Raw genomic sequence first — 21505 nt, 5'->3', positions numbered from 1 at the left:
AACATTTACATATTTTATTAAATTTAACAAACAATTTATCTGACAAAACATGAAATGATGATATTAACATCACAAATATGCTAATGAGCAAGAACACATTTATGCCTATAAGCACATTTAAATGAAAAGAATAAGCACTTCATTGTTTAAAGCTTGCATGATGCATATTTTTTTTATAAATTCTTTGTTGAACTCACTTAAAACTTTTAACAGAAATGTGTTTATCTTTATACAGTGATAACCCTAATTAACACATGTACACTTTTAGTTATTACAAGTACAGTAAATAACACATAAGGGCATTCACACCAGACTCATACCTGCCAACTTTTCAAACTGCCCAAGGGGGTATTATGCACACGATGGCTCTCAAAATTCTACAAAACCCTTTAAAGAGGCCTTCAAATCTATTTTACGGTTCTTTATTTGCTTCTTCATACTTAAACAATACTACAGTGAAAGTTATTTAATTTGTGGGTATTAATTTTCATGGTTTGAGCAAAATTTATATGTTCGTGGGTTCTTTAATTCGTGGATTTAAAAAAAAAAATACAGTTGAAATTGAAGCCATTAGAAACGAAGATTACAAATTGTCTTCTTTGAAAGATATTTCAAAGTAAACATTCAAATTGTTGCACAAGTGTTAATCGTTGTGTTGACAATAATTAACTCGAGATCGAGTGATCTGCAGATTAAAAACCATCAAAGGTGTTAATGAGGTCATAAACATGTAAATATTGAAGAACAGTTACATAAATTAATGCTATAAATGGACTTTGAATTTTGACTTTTACTTTCTAATCAAGAATTTTTTTGAGTTCACAGTGCATTTAGTAGATTTGCCGATATTCAGTTTTCTCTAGATATTATCAGTAGTCAAACCTACAGGGAGATCCTTCTATCTATTGATTTGGACAACATTTATTATATTTTGTCGGACACTTAAATTCGTGGATAAAGTCATCCATGAAAACCACGAAAATTGGTATCCCACAAATAAAAGTACTTTCCCAGTATATCATGGTAAAATTTATTGTTTTGTTTTAAATTGTAGACAAAAATTGCTCTTTCAAAATGTCAATTTGGGAGCCTCCGATGGGGAAATCCCTACCAATAGTGACAGTTTGCACTTTGCAGGAACTATTACTCTTTTCTGATTGCCTTGAATCTACACTTTTAATTTCATTGAACATACAAAAAATCGGTACTTTTACATCAGTTTGAGAAATCTGTGATGAATGATAGACCAGAAGTTCCACTTTATTCAAAGTGGTTTAAAATTTGTTTGTGACATATAAAAATAACCTTTTTGGGTGTACCTCTGTTTATAAGTGAAGGCAAGATACTTGTTTTTCCTATGAGAAATCTTTCTGTAGCACCATCCGAAAAACATATAACTAATGAGTACTGTTCATAAGATATGCTTTAAAAGCTCTGTCATAGCACTATATATTATAAAAAGTTTATACCTGAGAAATGTGTGTTATTTTAGAATATATACACAAAATACAAGTAGATACAGGGACCTAAAATAACAACAAATTCTATTACCGGTAATGTCCTCTTTGACCTTGGAAATCAAACAATGACTGTGGAAATTCATAGTTAGATCTTATATGGTCAATAATAGATTTCAATTTGAAGCAATTCAGTTTTCAAGTGTCAACGTTTCCTTTAAAAAAATATATATATACCTACATATGTACTACTTATTGACTTCCTATTTTAAGATCCTTTATATAACTGATAACACTTACACAAATTCCTTGACACCTATGTCTGATTTGTGAATTGCACAGAACTTGATATAGTTAATTAATGTTTTTTATCAAGTTTTTAAATACATTAAAAGGTGAAAAAAAATCATGGTACATGTGTACTTAAAATTAAAACGAGTACTTCTGAAAGGTTAATGCAAAATACTATGTGAAGCACAATTCTGTGTCCACTTTTATTATTATTTTCACTTGGTTAACACTCCCTTGTTGATATGTTATGTTCATATCTCCAGCATTCAAGATCTTATCAAAGAGGGATATAGATAATATAAAAATTATATAAAACTTTAAGGCCCCCAAAAATAATACATGTGTTTCTTCTAACAGGCTGAAAAAAAATAGGGTAGGTAGGTAGGCAATATCCTTTTATTTAACAAACATTTTTTAGCTGGTTACTACTAGGGAAACAGTCAGACTTAATCAGTGCTTGTTCCAAAATGGCATAAAAATTGTTAGGGTAGGGACTTAACATAAGGGTAGGTAGGGTTAGGTGAAACACATGTATTATTTTTTTTGGCCTGATCATATATTGTCATACATAAAATACTTTTATCTGACAAAGTAGGTTTTATTTAACTTACAAAATATGCACTATGTGATTGCTAGCAGAGACAGAAATTGATATAATATCATAAAAAAATATGGTTAAAGCAATTTTTTCCTAGAACAGTACATGGCATCTAATATATTCTTAACATTTATAAAGTACACTGCATCTAATATATTCTTAACAATCATATAACTAGGAACCACAAACTTAAGCAACACCAGGGAATGATCAATCTTTAAAATTATAATTCAAATGATATGTAACAAATAATTTAAGTCTCAATAACTAAGTGTCACAGTTAACAGATCTTTGATCATGAGAATGTAATGGAACTATCTCTGGCTTCATACCTCCTACAAAATACAAAAATAAGATTTAGTAAGGATAAGAAAATACAATCAGCAATGAGTTCAGCTCCAGCTCTCCACCTCCCCCCTCCCCCAACAAAAATTGTTCTATGTCCTGCTTTCCTATACATCCATCCTAAATTTTCATGCTAAATTATTTTACCTACTCCCCATCCCCTTTTTCTGCCAGGAGACAGAAAACAAGTATATCTATATATTCATTCAGTGTTTCAAGTTAATATTAGCCACCAATCCTTTTTTATGTGTTAGTTGGTAACAGCCTTTGTCACACTGTTTTTAAACAACTATGACAAACTGTTGGTTTCTTTTTTTCTTGTCTTTAAAATATACAGATTCTGTTCTGCAGTGAGAACAATGCATTATTTCTCAAAACAAGATTCATAAATGACTTTGGTTCTAAGATATTTCTAAAATACACATTTAGCAATAAATATAATGCTTTAGAATTTGTATGTTTGTATGTAAATATATAACAAAATGGTTTTCCAAGAAACAGATAATAAATCAATGTTAAAAGTGCTGACCATTGAAGAAAAAACATGATACTAAAAACATGGCTACCTTCAGAGTCTGATTGAGTCTATTTTTTCATTGTCAACATATTTTAAAAATTTGAAAATCACTATTCAACAGCATTGCCTGCAAATTTTTCCAGTTAATGTTTATTTACTTCATATAAAAAGCTAGTTATACACTATGTGTTGAACCTTAAAAAAACAAGTCATCCCCTGTATTGATGTGTTAAATATGTACCTTCAAGAGTTATGTCTCTTAGTTACATAAAAAGTTTTTTTTTTCAGTTTCTGGATGAATCTTTTGAAGCTTGAACACAACCTTTTGGATCATAAAAAAACTGACCAAGTTTGCTTATGATGGTTTTGACATTTACTATTAAGAGTTATGCCCTTAACTACCTTAAAATTGAATTTTATGTGGTTTCTTGATAATTACTATACAGCTTCACCAAACCTTTTACAATTATAACACAATATCATAGACCATAACAGACAATTGAGGTTTGACCTTGACATTGCTATTTCACAGTTATGCCCCTTAGTTATCTGTGTTTTCTTTTGTTTTTAGATGATAATTAAATACAGCTTCACCATACCAAACAAGGACATTATGTTATGAGCCAAAAAATACAGTTCAAGTCCAATTTGGATGATTTTGACTTTTAATGTTCAAGAGTAATGTCCCTAATTACCTTATAAGCAGGGCTTCCAAAATTTGTTTGAGCCAGTCGGACATTTTATATCTGATCCCGATTTTAATCCCTACGACTAAAGTCACAAAAGGCAATTATGGTAATCAGATGGCCATCCCAATGATTGACATTAGATTAAAAAAAAAAGTTACATTAAAGTCACATTTTCCAAAACCAGATGTTGACTAAATCAATTAGATACAAACCGCTGAAATGTACGAAATAATTGTGAATAGACTGATTAATTTATACAATGTCTGGTACTGAAAATAGTTTACCTGTCACCTGAACAGGTAGTTTTCAGCTGTCCAACAACTAATTAGCCTTGATTAAATTTAGAAAGTATTGAAGTAGGTGTTGTTTTGATAGTAATTAATCATCATGTCACTTTTATGACCAGAAATGTGTGGCTGTTAAAGGCATAAGGTTGGGTCAAAAAGATCGTGAATTATGTAAAAATGACCAAAAAGCCTTGAGAACTAAAAAGTAGATGACCATTTCATACTTTGCCCGCCGGACTTTTAACGGACATTATACAATTGTCCCGAATATATGACCGTTTTGGAAGCCTTGCTTATAAGTTGGGTTTTCCTCTGTCCAGATGAAAATAAAAATACTGATTGACCAAATCTTTTGAAACTTACCGGTAATCACAGTGTCATAGACCATTAAATACAGGTCAAGTTTGTATTAACCAGTTTTGACCTTTACCAATCAAAAGTTATGACCTTTTGTTGCCTATAAAATTGGTAATTCTTTGGTTTGAAGATGATAATAAGGTACCAGTTGACCAAATTGTTTGACATTTGACACAATGTCCTGGATCATAAAATCAGGTCAGTTTAAATATTTATTGTCAAGGTGATAGTGTAAGTTCCATATGACAAAAAAATTTCAGATTTTCACGTAATATTATTTAAAAGTTAAGTATAGGTCATGTCCAATCTAAATTTTATAAATTAATATTGATGTACCTTTGTATCCCTTGATTGCTTTTTCACGTTGATCAGCATCATAATACCATACAGTTATTGCATATCTGTAAAATAAAAATAACATGGCTTTTCTAACAATACATAATATAAAGCTTTATTACAACTGTCACATAAACTTAACATTAACCAAGAAAACAAAACATGAAAATGAGGTCAAGGTCAGATGAACCATGCCAGGCAGCCAGCCATGTACAGCTAACAATTCTTCCATACAACAAATATAGTTTACCTATTGCTTATAGTTTAAGAAAAACAGACCAAAACACAAAATTTTAACACTGAGCAATGAACCGTGAAAATGAGGTCAAGGTTGAATAAAACCTGCACGACTAACATATAAATCATAAAATATTTCCATACACCAAATATAGTTGACCTATTGCATAAACTATTTATTAGAAAAAAAGACCAAAACTCAAAAACTTAACTTTACAACTGAACCATGAAAGTAAGGTCAAAGTCAGATGACACCTGCAAGCTAGACATGTACACCTTACAATCATTCCATACACCCAATATAATAGACCTATTGCATAAAGTATAAGAAAAATAGACCAAAACACAAAAACTTAACTATAACCACTGAAACATGAAAATGAGGTCAAGGTCAGAAGACACCTGCCAGTTGGACATGTATACCTTACAGTGCTTCCATACACTGAATATACTAGACCTATGGCTTATAGTATTTGAGATACGGACCTGACCACCAAAACTTAACCTTGTTCACTGATCATGTGAAAACAGTCTGACCAACATGAGGACCTTGCAAAGTATGCACATACCAAATATAGTTATCTTCTTACTTATAATAAGAGAGAATTAAAAATTAAAAAAAATCTTAACTTCTTTTTCAAATCGTCACTGAACCATGAAAATGAGGTCAAGGACATTGGACATGTGACTGACGGAAACTTTGTAACATGTGGCATATATATACAAAGTATGAAGCATCCAGGTCTTCCATCTTCTAAAATATGAAGCTTTCAAGGAGTGAGCTAACTCCACCTTAGCAGCCGCCCTAGCCGCAGCCACCAGATCACTATCCCTATGTTGAGCTTTCTGTGACAGGCTCGACAAAAATAACAATACAAATTAACATATAAAGAATAAAACACATTATTTCAGGGATGTAGCTCCTACTTGGACTGGATTGATAAAGTCAATTTTGTATACCTATTTGTTGATCCTTTTTTGCTATATACAACTTATCCTGAACTATTATAGTTCTGAAATTTAGAATAATTATACAAAGAGTCAAAATTTAGAATAATTAAACAAAGAGTCAAAATTTAAAATAATTATACAAAGATTCAAAATCTAGAATAATCATACAAAGAGTCAAAATCTGGAATAATTATACAAAGAATCAAAATTTAAAATAATTATACAAAGAGTCAAAATTTAAAATAATTATACAAAGAGTCAAAATCTAGAATAATCATACAAAGAGTCAAAATTTGGAATAATTATACAAAGAGTCAAAATTTAGAATAATTATACTAAGAGTCGAAAGGAGAAGGTCCGGTAAGGACTCATTTTGGCCTCAGTTTCATCTGACGAAAAATTTTGACTACTTTTTAAACACTTAAGTGTCTATTTTACTTGATTCAATTAGTTTATGTGAAAGATTTTAACTGATTTAGTCATTAAAAACGATCTGATTCCAGCTCAAATATGAAAAATCTACCAAATATGCTGAAAAATGTCACTTTACAGATGGTTTTTGTCAAAAATGAAAGTGGCCGCATCCGTGTTCATCCACAACCTTTATATATGTTATGTATTATCATAAAATACAACTTACATTTCAATATTAAGGATGAACACGAATGCGGCCACTTCCGTTTTACACGGAAACTGTCTAAAATTTAACTAAAATGCTAGAATTTCGAAGATTTCAGTAATTTAGCATGACTTATTGGCGCTACAACCCGATATATGTGCATTGCATAGTCAAAAACAGCCCATATTTATGTGGCAGACGCATTCAACTGTCCAATAAATAACTAAAAGTTTACATTTTAACAATTTTGTAAAACTGTTATATTTTGGGGCCAAAAAGGGGTCTTACCGGACCTACTCCTTTAAAATAATTATACAAAGAGATAAAATCTAGAATAATTATACAAAGAGTCAAAATTTAGAATAATTATACAAAGAGTCAGAATTTAGAATAATTATACAAAGAGTTAAAATCTAGAATAATCATACAAAGAGTCAAAATTTGGAATAATTATACTGAGTCAAAATTTAGAATAATTGTACAAAGAGTCAAAATCTAGAATAATCAATTCATACAAAGAGTCAAAATTTGGAATAATTAAATAATTATACAAAGAGTGAGTCATATTATTCTAATGACACAAAATTAAGTAAGAGTGTGGAAACGAAAATAGGCAATTTCCTAAGTTCTAAAGGGGCATCATGCTAGAATGGTGACTCAATGCCCAAATGGGAATATGTCTGCAAGTCTTGGTTCTTAGCAATGTGTTTGAGTTTCATGAAATTTACATGAGGCAAAAGTTATGAAATAGTACAGAAGAAAATAGAATTAAAGGACAGAAAAATGGACAGACATTTTCGTGGATTAAGAAAAACTAGCATGTTCATGGATATTTTATTGTACATGACTTCTGCATACAAGTCTATAGGAAATATGTCATTTGTTGAACATTTAATTTCGTGGTTCACCTTTATCCTCAAAATAAAATAAAAAATGGTCTCCAACAAATAAAGATAAATCCACAGTACACAACTGTCCTGAAGAAGAGTCGGTGCAACTTTGGTTTAATTTTGTCAAGTTGTTTTCTACAAGGATTACTATAAATCTTTGTTTCCAAGAAGTTACAGAATAACATAAAATGTGAAGTGAATAATGATATAAGTGATGTTACAGATAAGTGATCCTTATATGTGACTAGCATTTATCTATGTACTTCATTTGGTCACATGGAAACTAAAATTAGCTAGAAAGGACAAGGACAAAATGCTGTACCATTATATAATTTAAAATTTCTATAACAAAAATGAATAATTTATGAGGAATACATAACTAAGAGTCAATCTGCCATGGTCTTCAATATTTATCATTAAAAAAAAATTATGTAAAGAATTACAATAGTTCTTTACAGTGACTTCTGGCATATAAATAAAGAGATACGTGACCCATTGCAACTGATAACTTATCAACTAAGTGCACTATGGAATGCACTTTTGCCACGTGACCAATAAGTATGCCTTAAACAAACACAATTCACCTATTTTTAAATGGATAAGATTTTTTTCAAGTTTTTTTAAAACTTCATCGACATTGAACTCAAGTACAGCATATCAACATTACATAATTGAAATAGTACATCATTCCAAAGTACTTAAAATACAAGTCCCATTTGTCTTAAAATCAGTATAAATAGTATTAAATGTCATACTGCTAGGCATTATTTAGAAGGAAATGTGTGATTCGACCTCTGAGAAAATTATTAGACTTAATGCAACATGTTAGAAATGTAACATACTTTTTTGTAGTGATACATAATATGTTTAATTGTTAACTAACTTTTTAGAGGAAATAAAATTGTAAATACTATAGAAACAGAAACTGAAATTAAAAAAAGACAGCAATATTTTGGTGTTACTTAAGATTTAAATTTAAGTAAAATAACTTAATTTGCATTCAAATTTCAGTGAAAATAGGAAAACTTGATATTTTGTTTTAAAGAAATAAAAATTAAAAATTAAATTAACATATATATAAAATACTGAAATAGTTATTCAATGCTCAAAATGTCAGCCTCAGTGAAAGAGTGATATAAGTAGTACAACTATACTATTTCACTAGACTCTCAATACTGAGGTTGTGAGTTTAAACTCAGCATGTGGCAGGTGTGATAGACTCAAATATTCATTAATTAGGATTGTTCAATTGTCTGCAGCAGGTTGGTGGCTCTAAAGATTGCATATTTTGGCGTTAATATTGATTCACTTATAGGATCTTTGCATCGGAACTAAACACATTTATTATTAATAAACCAGTTGTTGGCATGACACGGGTTATGTTCTTCTTATATATGTTATGATGGTATGATACTAAACCCCTCACGGGGAGCATTGTGCCTGATTTTCATATGATGAAGACATAATTTTTCAATCAGTTTAATTGAGGTTCGGAGCTGGCATGTCAGTTAACTGCTAGTAGTCTGATGTTATTTATGTATTATTGTCATTTTTTTTATTTTCTTTGGTTACATCTTCTGACATCAGACTTGGACTTGTCTTGAACTGATTTTTAATGTGCGTATTGTTATGCGTTTACTTTTCTGCAATGACTAGAGGTATAGGGGAGGGTTGAGATCTCACAAACATGTTTAACCCCGCCGCATTTTTGTGCCTGTCCCAAGTCAGGAGCCTCTGGCCTTTGTTAGTCTTGTATCATTTTAACTTTTAGTTTCTTGTGTACAATTTGGAGTTTAGCATGGTGTTCATTATCACTGAACCAGTATATATTTGTTTAGGGGCCAGCTAAAGGACGCCTCCGGGTGCGAGAATTTCTCGTTGCATTGAAGACCTGTTGGTGACCTTCTGCTGTTGTCTGCTCTATGGTTGGGTTGTTGTCTCTTTGGCACATTCCCCATTTCCATTCTCAATTTAATCTCTCTGGCTACCACAATCAATAAAAACTCAGTGCCATGAAAAAGTGGTGAAATTGCTGTTAAACACCAATCAAGCAATCAGTTCAGTCACAGCAAAAATAGTTATACATACCTTGTTTTAAAAGCTTTCATTACTTCATGAGGGTTCCGTCGATCTGACCAGAAAAATAAAAGTCTATCAAACACTGGTTCAATACTAGCAACCCTGTCTTGACCCTCAGGGTAAATTCTTAGCAAGCCACCATATTTCTAAAATGTATATAAACAGATATTTTAGATGAACTTGGTCTGATTTTTCGTACTAAATTTTCAATCATTCTATCATTTACAATTTTGAATCTGCTTGTATAAATGGCCTTACCAGTTATCAAGATCTTTGAATTTTTACAACTGAGAGTCTAAATGATACTTGTTAGGAAAGTCTATTGTCAGACTCATGTATGTAATATCTGTTAAAGTTTAGGATACAGGCATGTACAATACATCTACAGTATGATAGTTTTTCTTGGAACATTTAATTGATTTATTGTTCTAGTTTATCTTCTGCATGTTTTAAGTACATACCTGGAAATTCAAAGGTAATTTATTTTGTTCTATCTGTGTTAATACCTGCATATCTTAGCAGAGTTAAAACACCTGATAACAGGACATGGGTTTATTCTTGTACAAGTAATACATGTAGTGTCAACATAGCTTTTATATGTTTTTGTTATCTTATTTTTATATGCAGTGTAAAAAAATATGTCAATTCAGATAAAATACCATAGATGGGGATTATTCATGTATATCAGGCATCTGTCAGGACTGTTAATCTCAGTTGCTGTGTTATTTTTCTAATAACAATACAGACAACAAACATCATCAGCTCACAAAATGCCATAACAGGAAAATCAATAATTTCTTGTTGACATATTTCAAAGATAAAGTGTGACTTTAATCTGAGATTTAGTTGATTTTTTATTTATCTAACCTTGCTGCATATAGCCTTTTTGTGCTGATGCAGCGTAAAGCAGTCACCAATAAATCAATTTATTTAACCCATTTATTTACCAGAGCAAATCATCTTACATAGATATAGGAAGATGTGGTATGAGTGCCAATGAGACATCTATCCATCCAAATAACAATTTATAAAAGTAAACCATTATAGGTCAATGTACGGCCTTCAACACAGAACCTTGGCTCACACCGAACAACAAGCTATAAAGGGCCCCAAAAATTATTATTGTGAAACCATTCAAACGGGAAACCAACAGTCTAATCTATATAAAAAAAAACGAGGAAATGAGAAACATGTATGTTAAAATAGCATTTAACATGTTTGACCACACACCTTTATGAGTTTTGATATGAGAGTTTCACACTTTCTAAAGTAAGCATATTTCATACCTCTTTTAAGTTCTAGAATTAGCAGCAACATTGTGTTGCTCAAAAAGAATTAAAGTCAATGTCATTCCAAATTCTCCTTTCATCAAATAACAGTCAGGTTCATTAGCTATTTGTGTCCTATCAAATAACAGTCAGTTTCATTAGCTATTTGTGTCCTATCAAATAACAGTCAGTTTCATTAGCTATATGTGTCCTATCAAATAACAGTCAGGTTCATTAGCTATTTGTGTCCTATCAAATAACAGTCAGGTTCATCAGCTATTTGTGTCCTATCAAATAACAGTCAGGTTCATCAGCTATTTGTGTCCTATCAAATAACAGTCGGGTTCATCAGCTATTTGTGTCCTATCAAATAACAGTCGGGTTCATCAGCTATTTGAGTCCTATCAAATAACAGTTCATTAGCTATTTGTGTCCTATCAAATAACAGTCAGGTTCATTAGTTACTTGTGTCCTATCAAATAACAGTCAGGTTCATTAGCTATTTGTGTCCTATCAAATAACAGTCGGGTTCATCAGCTATTTGTGTCCTATCAAATAACAGTCAGGTTGATCAGCTATTTGTGTCCTATCAAATGTCAGTCAGGTTCATTAGCTATTTGTGTTCTATCAAATAACAGTCAGTTTTATTAGCTATTTGTGTCCTATCAAATAACAGTCAGGTTCATTAGCTATTTGTGTCCTATCAAATGTCAGTCAGGCTTCTACAGTTCACAAGGTATCATATTAGACCAAAAAAAGTTTACCCTTGTTTTCTATTTCTAGCAGTCTAGTTATGACAGCAATATTGGCTGTTGAATTGGAAAATATTTCACAAACGAAAAAATGGAGAAACTAAAATGATTATAAATTTCAAGTTCTAAATCAGTTCAGAAATTTTCAGAGGTGTTAATTCCTGAAATAATAGTTAATGGATAAAAATAAATGGGGAATGTGTCCATAGGAACACAGATGATGTCCCCGCTAGCATATAACATTATCCAGGTACATAGCTCAAGAACTGTAAAAGTGAAGCTGCTGTTTGAATTCAAACTGACTTCAGTTTGGTAATAAGTATTATATATACATTTCATGAAATTTAGTTGAAACAAACTTTAGTTAAGAGAACAGAAATGAAAAAAATCATGAAATTTTCCATTTAAAATGGGGCATAACCCTAGAATGGTAATACAAGTGCTTGGAAGCACTGAATGGTAAATATTGCTTTAATTTTAATTTATCAGTTGGTAGTAAAATTGAATATTGCATTATATAAAGCATTGATTTTAGTTGATTCAACTACCATTCTGGACAAAGAAAGATAACTCCAATTTTCAAAGAAGATTTTAAAAAGCATTGATTGTAATTGATTCAATTAAAATCATGGACAAAGGAAGATAACTCCAATTAAAAAAAAATAATACTTGATTGATATTTTTGATTTTTTTAACAATTTTTCCATTTGAAAAGGGCATAACTCTAGAACAGTAAAAGTGACGGCCCCAAAATTCAAACTTGATCTGTACATTGCATTAATAAGCATTGTGTATAAGTTTCATAAAATTTGGTTGAGACAAACTCAAGTTAAAGAACGGAAACAAATTTTTTTTCAATTTTTCCATTTGCAAAGCCATACCTCTAAAATGGTAAAAGTACCACCACCAATTCAAACCTGATCTGTATTTAGTGGTAATAAGCATTGTGTATAAGCTTCATATTAATTGGTTGAGGCAACTAAAGTTAGAGAACGGAAACCAACTTTGGGACATACGTACATACAAAATGTACAGACAGACAAGGGTAAAACTTAATGACCCCTCTGCTACGGCAGGGGCTTAAAAAAAATATTCAAGGGCAACAATTCTAATAAACAGTTAAGGGAGAGCTTCCCTAAAGTGTTTTATTTGTATATTATTTTTTCTGTTCACAATGTTCTGCTCTATTGAAGTTTTCAAGATAAGACAACCTGCTATAACTGCTTTCAGTCACACATTGTATTTAGCATTTTGAAGATCTTGCATTGCTAAATCACTTCAAAAGATTACAGATTAATGATGATAGATGCAAAGTGATGACAGTTGGACTTTCAGAAAAATGTATCTCTCCTTCTATACATGCTATATATGAATGTGTATTTATTCTTAAAGCTAAAAAGGTATCTATTTTGCCAAGAACAGAACAAATGTTATAAAATTAAATGCCATACTTTAAGTGATTGAATTTATATAACTTACCTTAGCTTCCCAGTTTTTATTGAGGTAATATATACATGTTATACATCTTCCATCATCATTTGGATTATCAACGTGACGTAAATACTGTGTACCATTTCCAGGATAACAAGCAACCATTGCCTTAAACATGTTAAAAGATGATTAATGATTAAGTTATTTATGCTAAAAAAATTAAAATCTATTTTAAAATAACATTTAATTTCATCTTGGATATTTTGATTTGATTTTTGGTGTTTTAACGTCACTTTTAAGCACTGCATTTTGCTTATCACAGGGTGGTCAGTTTTTATTGGTGGATGAAGTTTGAGTGCCCATAAAAAAAGCACCCATCTTGGATATTTTCCCATTTCATCTTTCAATGTGTATACCATTGAAAGTCTTTTGTAATTTACACCCAACTTGTTTAGACTCTAGCTAGTTGTTTTGTATTTTGTACGAGATTTGTCTATTGTTGACCTCTACATCTCTTTTATGTTGCCTGGTTGCTGTGTCATTGATGTATAAACCACACCACTTTTTATTCACAATTTTTTAATCATATATTTCATAAACATCATGGTTCCTAAGAAATCTAAATGGCCTAAAAAAGTATCAATTCTGTAAAAAAAAAAGTGCCTGAAAATTGGTAATCATCATTTTATAAATTACATTATGTAATAAGGTTATCAGTAGAAACATGTCACTGACAACAAAATTATGATGACATATATATATATGCCAATCAATCATACCATTATACATTAAATACCAGCTTAATATCAGCGAGGGTGGCTAATAATTAATGTTCAAAGTTTAAAGATTTAGGCATTACTACAACATGTACAAGGACCATACAAATGTAACACTATCAATGATCCATGAAAATAAGGTCAAGGTCAGATAAGCCCTGACAGATTACACCTTAACAGTTGGCTGCTACACTTTATAGCAGGAGACAACAATCAGCCACCCATGAGAATACAGCTTTACCTTAATTTCAAACAAGAATGTGTCCATAGAACACGAATGACCCACTCACACTATCATTTTCTATATTCAGTTGACCATTCAAAACTATAATTTGGCATTAATATTAGAAAGATCATCTGATATATATAGTAAACATGTTTACCAAGTTTCAACTTGATTGGACTTCAAATTCATCAAAAACTACTTTGAACAAAAACTTTAACCTGAAGTGGTACAGACGAACAAACCAACAGAAGAACAAATGGGTGCATAGACTGAAAAACATAAAGCCCCTTTGAGAGGCATAAAATCTTTTAACACAAAAACTAGTAAATATATAAACAACAAAAAAATATTCAATAAATAAAATTAAGAATTGTAATGGGGAATGTGTCAAAGAGACAACAGCCCAACCAAAGAGCAGACAACATCCGAAGGCCACCAATGGGTCTTTAATGCAGCGAGAAACTCCCGCACCTGGAGGAATGCATTGATAAGATAATAGTAGGTATGAATGCAACAGCAAACCAACAACACTATGAAACTTTGGTTCAACACCAGAAAACACTAAATACTATTTTGTCTGCTGGTAAGAACAAAAGGGCATACATGTTCTGAGAAACAAATTACTTCTGAAAACATGTTTATAACATGATTGTGTCTTTAATTTTGATACATTTTTGTATACATAAATATTGCCATTGGGATGCAGTTTTGTTTAAGATAAAACTTTCAACATGTACCAAATTGTATCAACCACTGCCATATCACACCAATAGCTCTAGTAAATTAATGAACTCTTATGACATTCCCACACAATCAATTAATATGCATTAATTGCATTCATAAATTGCATGTATAGTTTTTATCGTAATTGTTTTTTCAATTCCTCATGCAAATTATGTCAACTGCTGCACTGCAATTGTACTAATTATGTCTTATAGTGGTGACATATGTCAAATGACACATGAAAGTCATTTCACACAATGGCAGATTAAAAGAATATGTAACATACATAACATATACATATACAAAATAACATGTATGTTTTTTTGTTGTTGAAACTAACTAACTAACTTTTTTTGTTTAATTTCATAGATAATATAGAATAATAGAGGGAAACTAAGTGAGACATATTAATTCTTTTTAACATCCTCTCTGACATTGACTTTATTGGCATCATCTAATGCAGGTATATTCAGTTTTAAACAATTATTTAAACAATATATTTAGAAGTAAAAAGTCAATGGCATAAATGCAAATCTAAACCCTTTCATGTGCTCTGCAAGCATATAACAAGCTGGGTATTGATATACTTCTTAACATAAATTTATTATTGATCTTTTTGTCACATTTTTTTTGCCACAGACACAAATTTTAAAGCAAGCAACAATCAATCACAAAAAGGAGAATACATGTACATCATTGTTACATGTTCTTCATAAAATGTTGGCAGTAATGGTTCAACTGGTTGAATAGTTTGATGCAGATGCAATCAACAATTTTAATTCTTAAATAATTATTTAAAATATCCTTTACTAAAAGTTGGAGTAATTGGTCCTATATATTTTTTACAGTCAACATGGTCAACCTTCCCTCCCTCTTCTAATAAAACATGATGGGGAGGAAAACAAAATTTAAAATTGAGAATGGAAATGGGAAATGTGTCAAACATTCAACATGTTTTATCTGTCAAACATAAATCTAGATCATGACTTTTGCTTAATTCCAAGTGTCTGTGTGTTCTTTTATTCATGCTCAAATACAAGTACAGTTGTGTTGGAGGTAGAAAAAAAGTCAGAAATAGTTGAGAAATATTACACAGTAAAAATATCATCCTGAAAATGCATCAAATATTTGCCACGGGACATAAAACAAGCAACAATCAATCACAAAAATTGGGGATACATCACTGTGACGTGTTCTTCATTTAAAAATGCATATATATGTATAAGTCAATGAAAGTGAATTGCGAAACAGTCATCAATATTTTAGTAAATGATTTTAATCTTACTTCAAAATCCAGAAGAAAATAACATATCAAACTAGTCAAAGCCATGCAAAAATATTTGTTAAGATAATCTAAACATATAAATAATGATTTTATAATAATAAGTAACCACAGTTTTACCAAACACAGAACTGGCCATCTGAAACACTAAACCAAACTTACAAAAAAATTATACAAATTCATTTCTTTTTTATCACTGGTCAAAATACAATGTAGAAATATTAACTTTCAATTTACTTTACTGAAAGTTTAAAAAGAAATTTTTTATCAACAGAATATCATTTTTATGTGGGGTTAAAACGTTTGTACATGTAACATGACTTATAATGCTTATGATAACACTAACAGTAATTTTTTTATTTATTTTAAAGGTTTCAAAATTCTGCATTAACTGGCATTAACAATTCACAACTATCAAACAGTTTTATGAATTAAATTTTTGTTCTTATTCATGTTATTACAATTGTAAGTGAACTGTGTTTTAACATTTTGGCAATATAAACTGAGGCCTGAACTAATTATAAGTATTACATTTTTAACATGACTAATGGGCCTGCATTTCTATCTTTTTTTCCAATATTATTTATACACATGTACATGTACATGATGTACATGGATGCAATTTCTTACATGTATATGTCTCTCATGTACTTTGGTTAATATTATTCCTGCAGAATTGTGAATTACATGAAATATTTATAATCAACATTGATCAACGGTTAATGACATTAAATAGAAGTGGCATGACTGCAGCCAATGAATGAGACATCTCTTCACAAAAGACCAAATGACATAGAATTAAACAACTATAGGTAACAATGAGCAAAACCAGCACTGCATAGTCAGCTATAAATGGCTGTGAATATTCAAAAGGTTTTTGCGCAATTGCTTAATGTTTTATCCAATTCAATTGCAGATTAAAATGTTTTTAAACCATGCAAACTGATCATCTGAATAAGCATTTAAGGATGTACACCTCTGAGGAGCCAAAAATTTCTAGAATTAAACTTTTTTTCTTAACCTGATTTTTGGATTTATAAGACTGTAACAAAATAATTGGTGAAGAAAAAATCATATGGTGGTGCACTTCTTTTTTTGCTAAAGCCCTTTGAAAATGACCAATTTTGATGATTTTCCCATTTTTCATCGATTTTTACCTATTTTTGGGCTATTATCATGAAAAAAATCACAGTTCCACAATTAAACTTTTTCTCATACTTTATAAAAAGATGAAGTGGACCAATCTGAATAAATTTTAATTACAAAAACTATAGGTAGGTGTTAATATAAGAAAGTTTTATCATATTTTGACGCTTTTTTGTGTAAAATTTACCATGCTGTCAATTTAGCATTTTTCTGATTTTTCTCAGTTTTAAGAACAAAATGCATATTTTTTCAACTTTTTTGTTATAAATGAATGAAAAAAACATATCTAAGAAATTTGAAAAGACCAAAATGATATGGGATGTACATGATTCTTGTAAAATAATTTTTTGTATCCCTCACCCATTTTCTCAAAATTTTGGCTAAAAATACTAACTTGATTGGTCGTAAAATTTGAAAACTGGATTACGAGAAAACCATTCATTGTAAATACACAATTTTTTCACAGATTTATGTTTGCTTATAATATTTTTAAAATTCATTGATATTTTTCCCTTCTTTTACATGTTTTGGAAATAATTCAAGAACGAGATTTCAACGAGACTGAATGAGACTGAAAAGTCAGAAGAATACATCCTTAAGCTATATCATATTATACAAGTATATATCAGTATTACTTATATATTCTATAATTCTATATTATATGTTTTTCCCCCTTTATTTTCCATCATTTATTGATAAAAAATTACTGTGGTGTACTTGAGTTTTTTTGCATGTACAGTAGATAAGATGTACATTGGTTTAGATAACAAATGCTCTTATCAAAATATTTTACCTTTTGATTAATAAGATACATTGTACATGTACAAAAAAACTAAAATTTAAAATCCTTCCTCAAACTGGACATTTTAAGGTCCATTTATTTAGCCTTTAATATTTTTTAAAGAAATCTAAACTGAGATGTTTTTAAATATAATCGTCAATGATTACAGTTATAGGCCTCATTCAGAGTTAGCATGTACAAATATTACTTGTAATTACAACCTTTGTAAGTGTTTGGTGTTTTGAACACATGTACATGTATAGTCATGATAGTACAAAGTCAGTTGCATGTACATGACTTTACATGAACATTTGCATCATGTACATTTTGTAAATCTTTTTGAACTGAATATTAAAAAGGAATGTAAATTTTTCACAAATGTACAAAGTATGTTATGTCATGTACATGTTGTACAATGTATCAGTATCAATTCTTGTAAAATTATGTAAAATGGTAACATATACATGTATACCATGTTACATGCATACTTGTGAGCAACTTTGTATCTTTTAAATCTATTGATTCTTCAAATTTTTATTGGGTTATTGAAGTCATGTTTGTAGCTTTTACATTCTTGTAACTTGCATGTCATGTCCATCACAGGATATTTGACTCTGAGAAGAACCAAAGTAAACAAACAAATGAAAACAACAAAATAGTATCTACCTTTGTCCTCCCATTTACACTAACATTAGTCAATTTGCCAGCACACTTTAAAATAACAGCATCCATGGAGGATACAAGAAATCCAATGTCTTCACACCCCTCCTCGCTACCATCAACCCAAGTTAAAACATCTCCTCTAACATGTTTCAAATTTGAATTTCCACGTTCAGAGTTCATTAGTTGTCCTTCTGTGAATAATCCTTTTTGATGCATATCTTGGACTTGTTCATGAATTTCAAGTCCTTTACCATTTCCAAGAAAATTGTCAATAACACACACACCATAACGATTTAAGCAATTGCATGCATAGTCTGCAAGCATCTTAGTCCTGGTTTCAAGCACTGAAAAGTATGTTTTGCTTGTGTCAAACTCTTCTTCCGTTGTTGGCGGCATTTTGTCAGAACTGTTTCTTTTCTTAGAAGAGTGTCTAGCAATATTTTGTCGAACAGATTCTGATGTAAAAGGTTTTAACTCTGAAATATTTGAATGTAAAAAGAATTCCTTTGAGGAATGTTTGCCAATTTTTGGAACAGTAACTTGTTTATCTTCTTCCAAATTCAATTGTTCTAATCTGGAAACATTTCCAGCAGAATTCGAGGATCTTAATTCACTCATGGTTTTGTCAGTGTCAACAACTTTTAAACTTACATCTTCACTGTCACGTAACCCATCCACACGTGGGGAACCCTCCGGTATTGATATTTCGTTACTATTTATAGACGATTTTGTTTTTTGACCCAATTCTTGCTTTTCGTTTGATGGTTGCTCTGGCTTTTTGCACTTCTTCTTATGATACTTCCAGTCATATTTCTGATGCTCCCTGCTACAATACCATGTTCTTTTACAACCTGCACAGATCATTAAATTATTTACTTGGCCGCAAAGTTGGCAAACGTTGCGTATGTTCCCCTTGTCACGTACACATGCAGCCATTATTTCCTATGTTTACATTCGTTTGATCCAGTCCTCCATGACACAGATAGTGTTCAAGTTGTCACGGATACTAATGAATATTTGGCTGTTTGTGTTATTATACTTTAAAGATACATGAAGGTCTACACGACGAAGCTGTCTTGAATATCACGACGAAGTTGATGTTTTCGGTACTCAGACTGCTCTTTATTTGATCCGGCAATTTACCAAAAACCGAGATGTAAGTCTGGCGACGCAAATGTTCTCACCGGAAAGCTCAAGCTTCAGCATGACGATGTGTCGGTGCGATACGAATGCCTCGCCTGAAGCATAAAAACAATAATGAAAATAAAAATTTCTTTTGTTAATATTCGTATGAAATGATGGAATGACACAGACAAGATGACTTCTTGCATTGCAGAAGAAGATGTTTTATATTTCCATTAAATGGGGCTCACAAGAAACATATATTAGACATCAATAAGACAATAACAAAAGGAATCATAAAATAAGAATATGTATAGGTAGGTGACGGATAATTTTTTTGGCCCTCCCCCTTTTTTCCTAAATCCGTTATCTTTTTGGTTTCCCATTAATTTTAATTATTTCCGCTTCTTATTGTATAAAGTCTGTATACTATAAGCGTAAATGTACAAGAAATATATTTAATTTGTATTTGCTATTTACTATCAATTCCAAGTTTACTATCCACAGCGCGGTCACTGATCTCTGAGACCATATACATATAGGCACTTGCTACGGTTACATGGAAATGTAACAATAATAAAATAATTATTGTTACATTGAAGACTAATTGCCGGAATGCAGGGCTTGGTGTAATAGATGTGCCCTGATGTGCCTAGGTTAATTCCCCTTAATTTGAACAGATTAATTATTTAGTATTTAAATGTTTCTTTTAGGTTTGATTTGATTTAAATATAGTAAGATAAAAGTAAGGATTGTTAATTTAACTGTTTTAGCATTTAACTTTTGATGTTTTTATAATGTTTTAAGAATATTCATTTATTTAACTTTTCGTCAGTACCTTTTATGTTAAAGTTCTCCTGATTAATGACAAGTTTAGGATATCATTTGATAATCAGTCGGTGTCGGCCTTGCACAGGCCTCCAAATACTCGCCGGAACTAAAATTAGTACCACTCGAGTCTAGAGTTGGCCACCACTTCGGTGCAGTTCTCCAGAGTTAGTCACCCCCTTTTGGTACACTTTTACTACTTTAAAACACAACGCGAAGCAAATTTACTTTACTTTTAAGACTAACTCTGGGAACACTCTATTTTTCATTTTACATTTGAAATTACTGTATTTTTGAACTCCATTTAAGAAAGTTTTCTGACTCCTGTTTTATCCGACTTTGTTTAATGAAATTATTGTACATTTTTTAATAAAATATAGTTTCGTTTGATTCATTGTCTGTTGTTCAGCCATAATCTGATATCAGGTATCCCGAAGGTCGTATAGGGACAAAGTACTGGCCACTACACGACCCGGGAGGTGTCGTCACCGACCCCCTCCGTTACACTTGGTAAGGAACCGATTAATTACGTATGTAACAATAGTAATTGAGTCTACGGTTTCATTGCGTTATTTTTACATAAATGCACTTCAATGTACACTGGGACTAGTAATATGTATCAAAATAAAACTTGAATAATTTTATTTGGATTTATCAACAACAATGCAACTCTACAATGCATTTTGATTTTATTTACAATGACAGTTTTTTTGGGGCATGTTTTAGTCCGACACATTTTGGTGAAACCACTATAATTAAGCAGCCTTTACAAACGAGTGATGCAGCAATGTCCACGTCAGTATTGCATTCTGCACTATCTAAAGACTATTGTGGGTTGTTATATGATTTTATGT

The 21505-nt window shown here is 31.0% G+C and overlaps 1 protein-coding gene across 1 annotated transcript; it reads right to left on the bottom strand.

The window, feature by feature from the left end:
• Positions 1 to 19965, bottom strand: LOC139514442 (egl nine homolog 1-like). Its single transcript, XM_071303723.1, has 5 exons — positions 18705 to 19965; positions 13153 to 13272; positions 9663 to 9799; positions 4878 to 4942; positions 1 to 2681 (listed from the first exon to the last, which is right to left on the bottom strand). The coding sequence occupies exons 1-5, from the start codon at positions 19635 to 19637 to the stop codon at positions 2614 to 2616; spliced, it is 1323 nt and encodes a 440-aa protein (XP_071159824.1). The 5' UTR covers positions 19638 to 19965; the 3' UTR covers positions 1 to 2613.
• Between the last annotated feature and the right edge of the window lie 1540 nt (positions 19966 to 21505).

Source organism: Mytilus edulis, chromosome 3 (assembly GCF_963676685.1).
Source record: "Mytilus edulis chromosome 3, xbMytEdul2.2, whole genome shotgun sequence".
Classification (NCBI taxonomy): domain Eukaryota; kingdom Metazoa; phylum Mollusca; class Bivalvia; order Mytilida; family Mytilidae; genus Mytilus; species Mytilus edulis.
The sequence above is the reverse complement of the archived record's forward strand: the minus strand, read 5'-3'. Positions and strand labels throughout refer to the sequence as shown.